The 13,351-nt window shown below is 41.8% G+C and overlaps 1 protein-coding gene across 1 annotated transcript in view; it reads right to left on the minus strand.

Moving 5' to 3' along the window:
* The window catches only part of GLP1R (glucagon like peptide 1 receptor), a 75,141-nt gene that overhangs the window by 20,014 nt on the left and 41,776 nt on the right, over positions 1–13,351 (minus strand). Inside the window, exons 4-7 of the mRNA XM_031964908.1 lie at positions 6,786–6,901; positions 6,121–6,227; positions 4,453–4,606; positions 617–776 (exon numbers count right to left, since the gene is read on the minus strand). Of these exons, the coding sequence (XP_031820768.1) occupies positions 617–776; positions 4,453–4,606; positions 6,121–6,227; positions 6,786–6,901 (537 nt within the window). The remainder of the gene's footprint in view (positions 1–616; positions 777–4,452; positions 4,607–6,120; positions 6,228–6,785; positions 6,902–13,351) is intronic.

The raw sequence follows: 13,351 nt of genomic DNA on the forward strand, positions 1-13,351 counted from the left end.
GATTGCAAAGACCGGAGCCAAGTCCTGCCCATGACATATACTGGCTGTATGACTTAGTGTAAGTCATTTAAACTTTTGCTCCAGGCATCTCTCTTACCCATAAATTGTAAAGCACAACCAGATCTGAATCAGTGAAGGGAATTTTCACACTGAGAGGTCCTCCCACTGTAATCATGTTCTCTGCTCTCCTACTCCATTCAACTGCCCCAAATAACTGCATTATCTACATCACCAGTTTGTTGTAAGGATTTGTCTATAAAAATTAAAACACAGCAGAAATGCCAGTTGTTAAATACGCAGATTACTGACTGTGTTCCCAAAGAGATGTGCTCAACTTTTATCCTATTCCTAACTGTAAGTTCACAGGACTATTTCATTTATCTTTGTAGCTTCTGCTCAACTTTTGGTATAAAGGTCTGTTGGATAGGGATGGGGGTAGAAATGATGGATGAAACCCTGAAGACCCATGATCCAACTGCGTGGGAACAGGCAGGTGGGATATGACTGTTTTAAGCGTCTCCATTTTCCAATATGGTTTTTGCCTCATACTTCCTGGCAGCAAGGTCCCCTCAGAATCCCCCAGTCACCAGCCTCCTTCCTCCACACACCCCCTTACCCCAGCCAATGAACACGTAGAGTCTGAAGACCCTCTGTTCAGAGAAGACAGACAGCACAAGTAGGGTGTACAGGTAGATGCCCTCCACCAGAAGCCAGTAGTAATTAGCGGCCACACAATACTGCATCATGATAAACACCAGGCGGCAGCTCAGGGACTCCTGTAGAGGGGCAAGATCCATATTAGTGCTCATGGCTGAATAAGTCTTTGCTGCAATAAATCTGGAGATTCCCTAGTCTAGGGTCTGTGTCTTCTCCACCATACTTAGAGCTTCTGGAAGCCAAGAACTAGACCAACCTTCCCCCACTTCCTCCACCACCTCTGAAGGTTTCCAAACATAGGGACTATGTAAACTCCATATGGAATCTTCTTGAGCCAGGTAGTGTATTTGCTCTGTAAAGCTTGGAAACTCCCTGAAGGCAAAGAATACCTTCCCCTTAAAATTGGAAGTCCTCTTAGGATAAAGACAATCTTCCCTTATCTTAAAATTGGAGGCTTCCTAAGGGCAAAGCCTATTTCCCACATAATCTTTGAGGCCCCCAGATCCAGGAACTCATTAGATTATAAATCCCCTGAAGGTGATGACTTTATTTCTCCCATTCCCTATATTTTCTTAGACTCAGTACAGGGAACTCAGTTTCATTATTTCATGGTACATATAGTACAATGGTTTCTCAAAGTGTGGTCTGGGGAAACATGAAGTTAAAATTATTTTATACTACTACTAAGATTTTGTCATATTTGATAAAGTAAATATCTAGAGATAACCATGAGTGTGCTAATAAATATTTAACAACTGGCTTTTAGGATGGGGGGTACCCACAACACATTTTTAAATTTCATCATTAGCATTCCTCCCTCACTTTCTTCAGTCAAGATCCTCAATAACAACAACAAATAAATCAAACCTTGATTTGTTGTTTTTTGTTGTTGTTGTCTAGTCATTTCAGTTGTAACCAATTCTTTGTGACTCCATTTGGGGTTTCTTAGTAAAGATATTAGTATGGTTTACCATTTCCTTCTCCAGCTCATTTTACAGATGAGGAAACTGAGGCAAGTAGGGTTAAGTGACTTGTCTAGACACTTAATAAATGTCTGAGGCCAGATTTGAACTTAGGAAGAAGGGTTTCCCTAAGTCAGGTCTGGCACTCTGTCTACTGTACCATTTAGCTTCCCAGATTTGTAGCAAATTTCTGAGGTATAAATGCTCATATTGAAAATTTCAGAACTGGTTCAAGTTAGAGTTTGGCTTTAGTATACCCCTAGATCATAAACAAAAGCCCTTTATGGGGCTTTGTAAGTAAATAAAGAAGTCCTGAGACCAAAAAAGTTTAAGAACCAGTAGAAAATGGATGGATTGCTAAACTCTATCTAGACTGCTAATTAGGAAGACCTGGGTTTGAATCCTGCCTCAGACACTACCTATATGACCTTGGACAAATTATATGCTTCTTTGATCCTTAGTTTCCTCATCTGTAAAATAGGGATAACAATATCATCTACATTACAGGAGAGTAGTAAAGATCAAATTGTAATACCCTGAATAAAATTATTATAGCCTCTCCTACCCACCCCCTCATCACCCCCTTCCTTATCTCCTCTCCCCTTCCCCCTATCTCTTTTTCCTTGTCATTAGGACTGGGAAAATTGAGTCAGAAAAGAAGCTTCAACATACCATTAAGTCATAAAACTCCAGATGCTTTCAATCAATCCTTGCTATGATAATTCCCCCTCCTTTTAAATATTGTCCCTCACCTCACTGTGTCCTGCCCTCAACTTTCTTATCTTGACCCTTATCCTGTCAGGACTAAGTTATGATCCTTTCCTGGAATTATGGCTTGTTCCATCACCCAGTGTCCTTAATCTCTGCTCCCCCTTATCTGCCTTTGTTTCTCCTATAAGATTGTAGCTATATAAGTTCCCTGCCTTAGTTGCTCGCTGCTGAATGCTTTATTGCTCGCTGTTGAATGCTTTGAACAAGACTCCCATACAGCCAGCTAGTCCAAAACTCTAACCCTAAACTCTCCACAATTAAAAGATTAAAAACCAATCTGTCTTACCTCAGTTTCTCTGGCATTATAAAATGAAATTACTTTAAAAAAAGATCTACTTCACAGTAGCAGCCCACCTCCATAAGATCTTTTTTACCACCGTTCCCCTCAGCTGTTAGTCAGCTCCTTACCTAAAATTTGATCTCATTATCAAATGACTATCATAATTATCAAATTATTTATTATCAAGTAATTATTTTGATCAAATTATCAGCATTATCATTATCAATAATTAGCATAGTGGCTGGCACATAATTGGTTCTTTGTATATTACTGTTCCTTTCCTCTCATTAAAATGATGTATTTATTTTGTATACATTTTATATATATTGATAGATATACAATATATATGTATATTGATATATGTATCAAATATATTGATATATGTACAAATTGTTTTTCCCCAATAGAATGTAAGCTCCTTTAGGCAGGCACTGTTTCCTGTGATCATAGACTTCAGAAGCCATTGAATCAAATCTTTAATTTTATTGATAAGGAAACTGAGGCACAGGGAAAAGAGTGACTAGCCCTAGATTACAAAACCATTCAGAGGCATACAGCAGATGCTTAATAAAGGCTTGTTGATTGATATAGAAAGTATTTTGAAAAGTGAAAAATGCTATATAAATATGACCTATCATCATCATCTTTATTACTATGGCATGGAATTAACTCCTGGGAATATAGCCTTAAACTATAGCCTTAATTGTGACTTGAGACTTTATAATAACAACTAGAGCTATAGCTAAAAGTTGTAGATATTTGTCCCCTCCTGTTTCCCATCATCTCTTAATAAGCATTTAAGTACTTCTTTTAAAAGTGATGATGGCTTTGAATTCTCTTATTTGAGGATATCTGCTTATATTGCAGTTCTCTAGGGAAATTTAAATAAAAGCTTATAAGTATTGACTTGTATTCTTTTATTTCTGGGTTAGATTTCCTTTATTAGAATGTAAGCCTGGACTCCCCCAAACAATGGGAGAAAAGGCCAAGTCAGGTAGAGGCTTCTGCTCAAAATATTTAATCTTGTGTTTTGCAGTTTTTAATTGGCATTCCCTTTTACTGACAAACACCTTGAAAGATGGGAGATGCCCTTTCTCAGTGAGATAATAATAAACCCCTTTTTATTGTTCTTACTCTGAGAGTCTCTGGTTGTTTTTTGTGGTTGATACAGTCCCACACACTACCTCTATGATTAGGGCAGAAAGGTGGCAAAGAAGCTAAAGCTCTAGCCTGGAGTCAGGAGGAACTGAGTTCAAATCTAGCCTCACACACTGTGACCCTGGGCAAGTCATTTAACCCTATTTGCCTCAGTTTTCTCATCTGTAAAATGAACTGAAGAAGGAAATGGCAAACTACTCCAGTATCTTTGTCAAGAAAAATCCAAATATGCACAGAATTGGACACAATTGAAAAAATAACAACTACTACTATTATTTACTTATTCTTCTATCCCTAAGCCTGGAATCTGGAAGGTCGGAATTAGAATCCAGCTTCAGCTGCTTCCTTGCTGAGTGACCCTAGGCAAGTCACTTAACTTTAATTTCCTTCATTGTAAATTGGGTCACAGTAGTACCTACATCCCAGGTTGTGGTGAGGATTATATGAGATATTTATAAATTACAGTGCCTGGAGCATAGTAGGTGCTTAATAAATGTTTATTACTTCCTCCTCTTGCCCTAGTTCTTTCCTCCTCTTCCAATCCTCTATTCATACTTCAGAATCTCCACCCCCACCCCACATAGCCACCCCCACATATACACCCAAACACCCTGACCCACAGACCTGGTAGGAGAGGAGACCATCCCATTGGTAGCGTCGGGTAGCCGTACCGTACATCCACTTCATCACAGCATCTCTGATGAAGACGGACAAAGCTCGGAGGATGAAGGACATGAACAGATTCAAGTGGATGTAGTTCCGGGTACAATGCAGGTGTCTGTGGGCAAAGCACAGCCCCCGAGCCCCTACTGTCTAGCAGCCGCCTCTGCGTGCTGCTCTTACCTCAGCTCACCCCCCCACCCCACCCTTTTTATGTCAGGGCAGTCAGCATCAGCTGTCAGGGCTCCCCTGTATACAGTATTGAAGTATACACTTGCATGCATACAGTCAGACTTAGGGAATGCCTGTTTATCTCTTTATCTGTCTATATCCATATATTATCTACTATCTGCCAGACACAGTGGTAAGCCCTTTACAAATATCTAACTTGATCCCCAGAACAACCTTTATCTCTTAAGAGTTCTTAAAATCTCCCATTGCTCCCTAGGGCATAGAGGTCAATTTCAAACCCTTACACCTCGCATTTAGAGTTTAAAAAAAAAAAAATAGAAGACCGATATGAATAAAGTATTCTTATTCTCCCCTTCTCTTGCTACCCTTTCACATACGTCATGCTTACTCCTGACTACATTGTCCAGCTCTGCTATTCTCCCCCTTAGAGAGGTTTCCTCTCTTCCCCCTACCTAAACAGATCCTGGCTAGCTTTCAAAGACTAGTTTCTAGCCACAGGCATCAGATTAGAATGGTTGCTGGAAAGATTAAAGCTTGACCCTGGGAAAAGACTTTCTAGTGGGAGCTGATAAACACTAGAAGGTCATCTCAGTGAATCATCAAACACCTAAGGGTGGAACTGGTATGACCAGTTATCCTAATACCCCCCTTTTACAAAAAAAAAAAAGCCCATTCAAAGGAACTTTACAAAGCTAATTGGTAATAAAGCCAAGTGAAAAAATTTAGGTTTCCTTAAATCTGGACTTAATTCTAATGACCTTTGTTATTTTTAGGAGATTATAGAAATCTTAAAAACAAACAAAAAACAAAAACAAAAACCCAGAAATGGATAGTTGGAAAGAATCTACTTATTTGAAACCTAACAAGAGATTCCCAGCATAATGTTCTTTTTGTTGTTCAGTCATTTTCAGTCCCATCCTACTCTTCATGATCCAATTTGGGGTTTTCTTTACCAAGATATCGCAGTGGTTTGCCATCATTTCCATCTCTAGCTCATTTTACAGATTAGGAAATTTAGGCATACAAGGTGAAGTGACTTGCCTACACACATAGCTAGGAAACATCTGAGGCTGGAATTTGAACTCAAGCCTTCCTGATTTCAAGACCAGAAATCTATTGACTGAACCACCTAGATAACTCCTTTCTACCATAATCGACAGTAAATGCTTGCTGATTTTATTTTAGTGCAGTGAAGAGAAGATGGATCTTCCCAGAGGCATTCCTCGGGATTGGAGAATTAAGGCTAGAAGGGTCAAGATCCCAGATGGTAACTTGAAGCTCAGAAAGGGGATTCAAATCCAGGTCTTCTGACTCAAAATCTACCATGCTTTTTACGATAACACTCCAGTGGGGCTAGGCTGCTGCTGTAGAGAAGCTCCTATCCCCACTCCAGCCTATGCTGGCTCTAAACCCTTTTCCTGCCCAGTTCCCAGTAGTTACCTGAATCGAAGAAGGATGGCTGTGGCGATGAGCAAAGCCGAGAAGGAGAGTGCATAGCCCACAGTGTAGATGATGGTGAAAGACAGAAGCTGCTCCTCAGGGTGGCTCTGTGTGGGTGTGGGTTTGGGGAGGGGGAAGGACACGAACAGGACTGTTACTTCCAATCCTGAACTCTTCCCCACTCAGACCAGAGGGACAGTCATCTCCTTAGTGGTGACACATCTGGTCCAGAGTCTATTTGGGTCTAGAAATCATCCCCAACCTTGGCCCCATTACTCACTCACTTCCTTGAAACACAAGAATAAGCTTCTGGTTTAAGGGATGAGAGAAGCAAAGGAAGACAACTGCCTACAGGCTCTTAGGGACACTGTACCAATGGTCTCCAGAGTAGGGGGAAACAGTACCTGGAGAATCTCCTGCTACAGCAGGATAGGAAAGTGCCTTCTTTCTCTCACCTCAGTGACCCAGAATGCATTCTATGCACAAAACTTTGAAGTAGGGAGTGGATGGTCATCCAGGTGAGTTCATGTCTTCCCAGAGTCTTCCATACTGGACTTGTATCTTGTCCTGCTTCCTTCTCACATGTAAGTGGATCACTCTGTTCCCCTCCCCTATTATCATCCACTTGTCCTTTCTTCCCCTAGTTGGTTCACAACCCAGCTTACCTTGTTTCCTGACTTGTTCTCACACTCTGACAAGTCCCTCCAGGGTAGACTGGAGTTGTCATCATGTAGCCACGTGCCCTCCGTTGTGCAGAATCGATACACATGTCCCTGAGACACTGAGAGGGGAGGGAATACCCCAGGAGATGGACAAGATGGAAATAAGGGAAAAGAGGGAGAGGTGAGGATGAGAGGAGACAAGATATAGAGGGAGAGGGAGACAGGAGAGGAGGAATGGCACAGAGAGATGAGTAGAGAGAAATATAAGAGAAGCACAAGGAATTGAGGAGAGGGAATATGGGAAGGAGAGACGGATTGAGAGAGGCGAAAATATGGGAGAGAGGAAGATATGAGGAGGAATAAAGATAAGCACAGATGAGGATATTGGGAAACAGGAAGTTGGGGAAATAGGATAAAAGACATGAAGATAGGAGGTGAGGAAAGAATGGGAGATTGAAAATATGTGATAAATGGAAATTTGGTGATATAGGAGAAGATTATGAAAGAAAGGTTGATTGGGAGAGAATGGAGAAATAGCCAGAGTGAAAATATGGGAAAACAGGGACAGAAAGACATCATCGTTAGCTACCAGAAAGAACACAATCCTAACTTCTTCTCTCCTCTCTTACTTATGCCAGCAGAAGTAATCAGATAATTAGGTGTCTCATCTAATTCCCTGCTTCCCATCTCCAAGCAAAGGATAGTGTATTCCTCTCTTCCCTTCTCCTGTCTCTTTACTCCCCAGTTAAGATTCCCATTGATAGGGTCAAAAGTGTCAAGTCACTAATGAAAAATCTGCCCATTCCCAGCTCAATCCTTTCAATCCCCTCTTCTCCCTTGAGTGAAAAACTAAGCCTCTTCATCTAACAAATACCCCAATAATATCCTCAGACCTTCTCTGACCCCCTTCCCAATATAGATGCCCTTGACTCTAGTCTTCAAAAACACCCCACCATTATCATAGGTAGATACAACTCTGTGGATGCTGCCCATTGCTGAAGAAGGGATGGGAGCAATGTCTGGAAGGATGACGTTTGTATGGGCAGGGTTGATGGAGGAATTAGAAGGAGAAAGAGAAGTGCAAGATATTTTAGGGAGAGATGAAGTGGGGGAGAGAGACAAATAGTCCTTGAGATAAGAAGACCTGGAGATGAGAGAAACACTAAGTGGAAGTTCAGAGGAGTAAGCCAGCTGGGTTTATTTAAGGTAGAGGACCCCTGAGGTGAAGGGGTAGGAGGATTTTTCAGACTCCATCTCCCTTTCTTTTGCTCCTAACCATCACACTTGGCATTTGTTAAGAAGTAGTTTGGTGCCAACAGGTCTTTAATGAGACAAGCTTTTTCCATATCCCTGCTTACAGCTTCTTAATCACACCCACTAACGACTTAATCACTGCTCAGAGGGGAGCGAGCTGGCCAGCCCCCATTACTGCCTGTCATGCTTCCTCTGAGACACATTAGGTCAGTGTCTACCTCTTGCTCTCTTCCATAAAGTGTCCTGACTAATTGCTGTAGGCAAAGCTTTGTGGGAGTTCAGTGGGAGATAAATTGGAAAAGAAACAGTTCTTATATCTCCCAATGCGATGGGGGAATTTCAGCTCCTGCCCTCAGGAAGCCTTCACAACTCCTTGGGACAGTGGGGGGCAGGAGGAAAAAATTTCTCTGCCCTTGCAGAGTCTCAGGCTGGATAGGGGCAGCAAATTCTCTGCCCTGGGGTAGTCTCTGGGTAGGGGCAGCAAATTCTCTGTCCTAAGGGAGTCTCAGTCTTGAGGGGTGGGGCAGGGAGGAACACATTATTTCAGACTTTAGGGAAATCTAGAGGAGTGTCAAGGGGATCAGTAGAGACTCAGCCTTTAAGGTGTTCCCAATCGGATTGCCTTTGCCACAATCACTGCCTTGAGATAGCACCACTATCACCCTCAGTCTGAGGAGGGTCATACAGACGTACCCAGCCAATATGACGAACAAAATGCATAAATCAAAAGAAAGAGCCACAATGCTCATCTCTACTCCGAGAATGTGCTTCAATACTACACTTCTTCCCCACCCCACGCCATGGTTGAAGGCTCCCTCTTCCCTACAAGGTCATCTATATACATGGATGCTTTCTCCTAGGTAACTGGCTATTTTAACTGGCTGATCAGATAGCATTTTCTCAGTCCTTATATTCAACCCGAGAATACAGCTGATAAGTAAATAAAGATAATTGAGCATAGAGAGAATGCTAACAAATAGGCATCCCCAAAATAGGAAGTGGCATCTGAACTGAGCTTACAAGGCAGCTAGGGATTCTTTGAGGCAGAAGTGACTAGGGAGAGGATGCCAGGTATGGGAGAGTGGGCGAGGGGAGGAGAACAGTCTTTGTAAAGGGCAGAACATTTGTTCCTTCAAAGAACAAGTGATTGGGAATGTAAAGTTCACAAAGAGCAGTAATATAAGAAAAGTCTAGAAATGTGGGAGGGAACCAAATTGTGAAGAGCTTTACATGCCAGACTGAAGAATCTATATTTTATCAGGCACGGTAGATAAGAGTTGGACCTAGAGACAGGATTCCTGTGATTAAATCTAGCCACAGACACTAACTAGCTAGGTGATCCTGGACAAGTCAATAAATCTCTTTCCTCATTTGCAAAATGAGGCTAATAATAGCACCTACATCACTTCCCAGAGTTGTTATGAGATGATAATTATAAAGCACTTACCTAGCATATATTAAATGCTATATGATCTTTACTATTATTATTATGTTGAAGGCAACAGGGAGCTACAGAAGATTTTGGAGAAGGGGACAGGGAGTGACATAGTTGGATGTGTATTTTGGGAATATTATTTAGGTGGTTCTATGGTAGACGGATTGTATAAGGAAAAGAGTGGAAGCATGCTGAAAGAGCAATTAAGAAGCTAATATAGTAAATACTACAATGAGAGAAGATGAAAGACAGAAGAGAGAAAGGAACAAATTCAGCAGATTCAGGATATAGAAACTGATAGGAAGGGGAAGGGCAGGGAAAGGAGTGGTTACAATCAAAGATGATTTGAAGACTGTAAATTTGGTGATTGAAATGAAAGGATAGTCACAGAAATAGAAAAACCTAAAGGAGAGGCAGGTTTAGGGGAAAAGATAATGACTTCCATTGAGTTGAAGTGGTTAATGGAATATCCAGATGGAGATATCTTACAGATAGTTGGCCATTTGGGATTAATGCTTAAGAGACTGGGGCTGGATATTTAGATTTGGGAGTCATCTGCAGAGAGCAAATTCCTGAGAAGGTGAAGATTGGAGGACCAGGATGGAACCTTGGAGTCTGCCATTTTTCATAGGTACAAGATGTTTAATGTTCCTTCAAGAGACTGATGAAGAACACTGGTGAAGAGGAGAGCCAGTAGATGGAAGTCAAAGGAAGAAAAAGTATGTAGGAAGAGTGGGTTGTTAAAGGAAGGATGATGGGCTCAAATATTCTTTCTTTTGCCCAGGGTCACTTATTGTGTCAAAAGTCACACTTGTTAAGTGTCTGAAGCTGGATTTGAACTCAGGTCTTCTGACTTCAGGGCCAGTGCTCTGTCTTCTGCACCATCTGGCTGCCCCCATATTCCATTATTTTTGCCAAGAAAATCCCATGGACAATATGGTCCACACCTGAACAATAACATACTTCCCTGTATCTAGACCAATTCTATCCACTATACAAATACATCCTCTCAAAATGTTTCTTTTGGAGAGCTGCCTCATTGCTGTCTGGAACTAAGAGCCTCATCCCTCCTCATTGTCTATGAAGAAGAGTTACAAAGTAAAATATTAATAATATAAATCTCAGTTATCACCCTCCTCACTATTGTTATATGGAAGCCCCAAAAGACCGTGTGGCAAAAATTCATTAATTATGATTTTACTAGCTCAGAGTTTGCATTAATTTTGGGCAAGGCTGTTGCTGAAGTTAGCCATGACATTCTCCCCAAGGAAAGGATTCCTGAGCAAACTAAATGTGTGGCTGAGAATTCAGAGGTGAATTATTTTCTCCATTAAAGTCTTCTTCCCATGGTTATTATGCTGTGGAGGTAACCCTTCCTAGGCTATCAGAGTCCAGGTTCTGGCAGGGTCTGCCAAGTTGCAGGGGCTTCCAGTTTGGCAGTTATTACATTACTCTAGATGACAGAGGGAAGCTTCCATCTAGAACTGGAGGGAACATCTGGGACCACTTTCCAATCCAAAGGGGGTAATCTGAGGCTCATTGAATGTTTTAAGATTATAGGATAATGGAGAATCTGAAGCAGCTGGATGGTACAGTGGATAGAGCACTAGGCTGCAAATCAGGAAGACGCCTGTTCTGAGTTCAGATCTAACTTCAGACACTTACTAGTTGTGTGAACCTGGACATGTTAGTTAACCCTATTTCCCCTAGGTTCCTCATCTGTAAGAGAAGGAAGTGGCAAACCACTCCAGTATTTTGTAATGCCAAAGGTCACTTTTAATGAGGTGACCAGTTCCTCCATTTGTCCTATTTTGTATTCTGCCTTAAGGTTATGACCGTCTCCTCTTAATGGTTGAGATAAAGGTGTTATAGACATTCCTTAATGTCATTAGAATATCAGTAACCTCCATCTATGAGGCTATCCCCACCTAGGTCTCTGCATTATGTCATTGTTCTTATTATTCCATAAAAGGCTTGCTGTCCCGATACTCTAGGGCTAGACTCTTTGAGATGATACTCTCGTCTAGCCCTGGGATCCATTGGTCCCAGTATTTCTCTCCATTTAATAAACTATTGAACTGGTCTCTAATCTCTGTCTTGCTCAGTTTCTTTTGACATTACATTTGGAGGCCCCCCAGCGAGATAATTAGAAAATGAGCAGGATAAGAGATGAGACTTTGGGGCCTCTGCCTTGGGCCAGGGTGACTAGGAATCTGAACTCTTGGCCTGGAGAGGTCGGGCCCTCCTGGATTTCTTTCCAGAGCTTCCGGGAAAGAGAGCAGTTTCCAGCCACAATAGCCTGATGGTAGACAACCCCATTTCGGCCACAGGAGAGTAAGTTTGTCTGGGTACCTTTTGGGGTACCATGTGGTTTTGTTTGTTTGGTTTGGTTGATGAATAACCGGATTCACCGGGTTGCACGGTTGAACGGTTGTCACTTTTGGGGTGCCCTTTTCTTGGGGTACCGGTTGGTTTGGTTGATTAGTGAATTACCGGACGCGGATGTCACTTGGGGTGCCCTTTTTGGGGGTGCCATTTGCTTGGTTGATGAGTGGCCTACTGGACGCAGGAGGTCGCTACTGGAGTGTGATGGAATTTTGGACAAGGTAAAAGACTTTTTCTTTCCTTATCTTGTGGTGGACACTGCAGTCATCAAGACTGCAGTCGTTGTTTGGAGCTCTTGGGAGCCCTGGCACAATTCTTTAGGAATTGCTGCGGCTCTATCTCTAAAAAGAGATACGAGGGAGGCTGCAAAGGTTGGGAAAACTAAGTTTTTACTTGTCTGCAATCTAGACACTCCGCCGCCTCAAAACTCTTTTCCTGGAGCAGATGCTTTGCTTGAGGAAACTCTTTCTGTCCAACTCTTTTCCAGAGACAAAGGCCCGTCCTTTGCATTTCTAAGAGAGGTCCTTCCATCGAGTGGGAAGTATATACATTTGAAAATAGGACTCGTTTCCCTGTTTGGGTCATCCTGTGTTAGTTAGAGTAATGCCGGCCCTCCGGCTTTTGCATGCTCAGGGGGCTATCTACAAAGACTGGGGGTTTTAAAAACGCCATTTGGTTTGGCTTTAATGTTAGTGTCCTACTGAATGTTGTAATTGTGCAGTCTAAGTGTGATCAGTGTTCAGTATGTCTTGTATGTTATTAGATAGTCTAGTTGTGCTCTGTGTTCTGTGTGATTTTTTGTGAAATTGTTTGTAATTTGTCTGTTTCGGTAACTTAAGAGCTCTGTTAAATTTAAGAACAATAATCAAATTTGGGAATTGGTGAAAACATTCGATTAGGAATTTAAAGATGATTTTAAATTTGGGAAATGAATTGGTTTTCCTTAAGTATAAAATCTTAAAGGAACAATAGCTTGTTAAAGAAGTTCTGTTAACTTGCCTGAAAGAGGTCATATGCCTCTAATTTTACCTAAAATATGTAACAAGGACTTTTCTGAAAGCTTCATCCCTGGCCAAGCTGGGCTTAGGAGAAGTCCATTGGGAATAATGGCCACATGGGGCCAGAAGGAGAGAAAGAAACTATGTTGTGTTATTATTTGAAATGAGATAGAAATGGATTATATGCTTTAAATCCAGCTCTGCTGGACACGTAGGTTTTATGGGATTCCCCCACCCACCCACTGATTTCTGCTACTTTAAATGTTGGGTGGGGTAGGGATCTTTTGTAAAGATTTAAACTCACCCCCCCCTCCCCACTGCTGCTACTTCAGCCATAGGAGCCATTTAGTTAGCCTGGAGTGATTTTGCTCCCCACCCTTATGGAGTTGGGGGAAGGGTAGTCACATGGAATTCTATTCTCCCCCCTTCCTCTAAACTGTTCCAGACATTTTAAAAGCAGCAAACTGATAAAGTTATGGTACCTTGCTGTTTCCAAT

Source organism: Sarcophilus harrisii, chromosome 4, assembly GCF_902635505.1.
Source record: "Sarcophilus harrisii chromosome 4, mSarHar1.11, whole genome shotgun sequence".
NCBI lineage: Eukaryota > Metazoa > Chordata > Mammalia > Dasyuromorphia > Dasyuridae > Sarcophilus > Sarcophilus harrisii.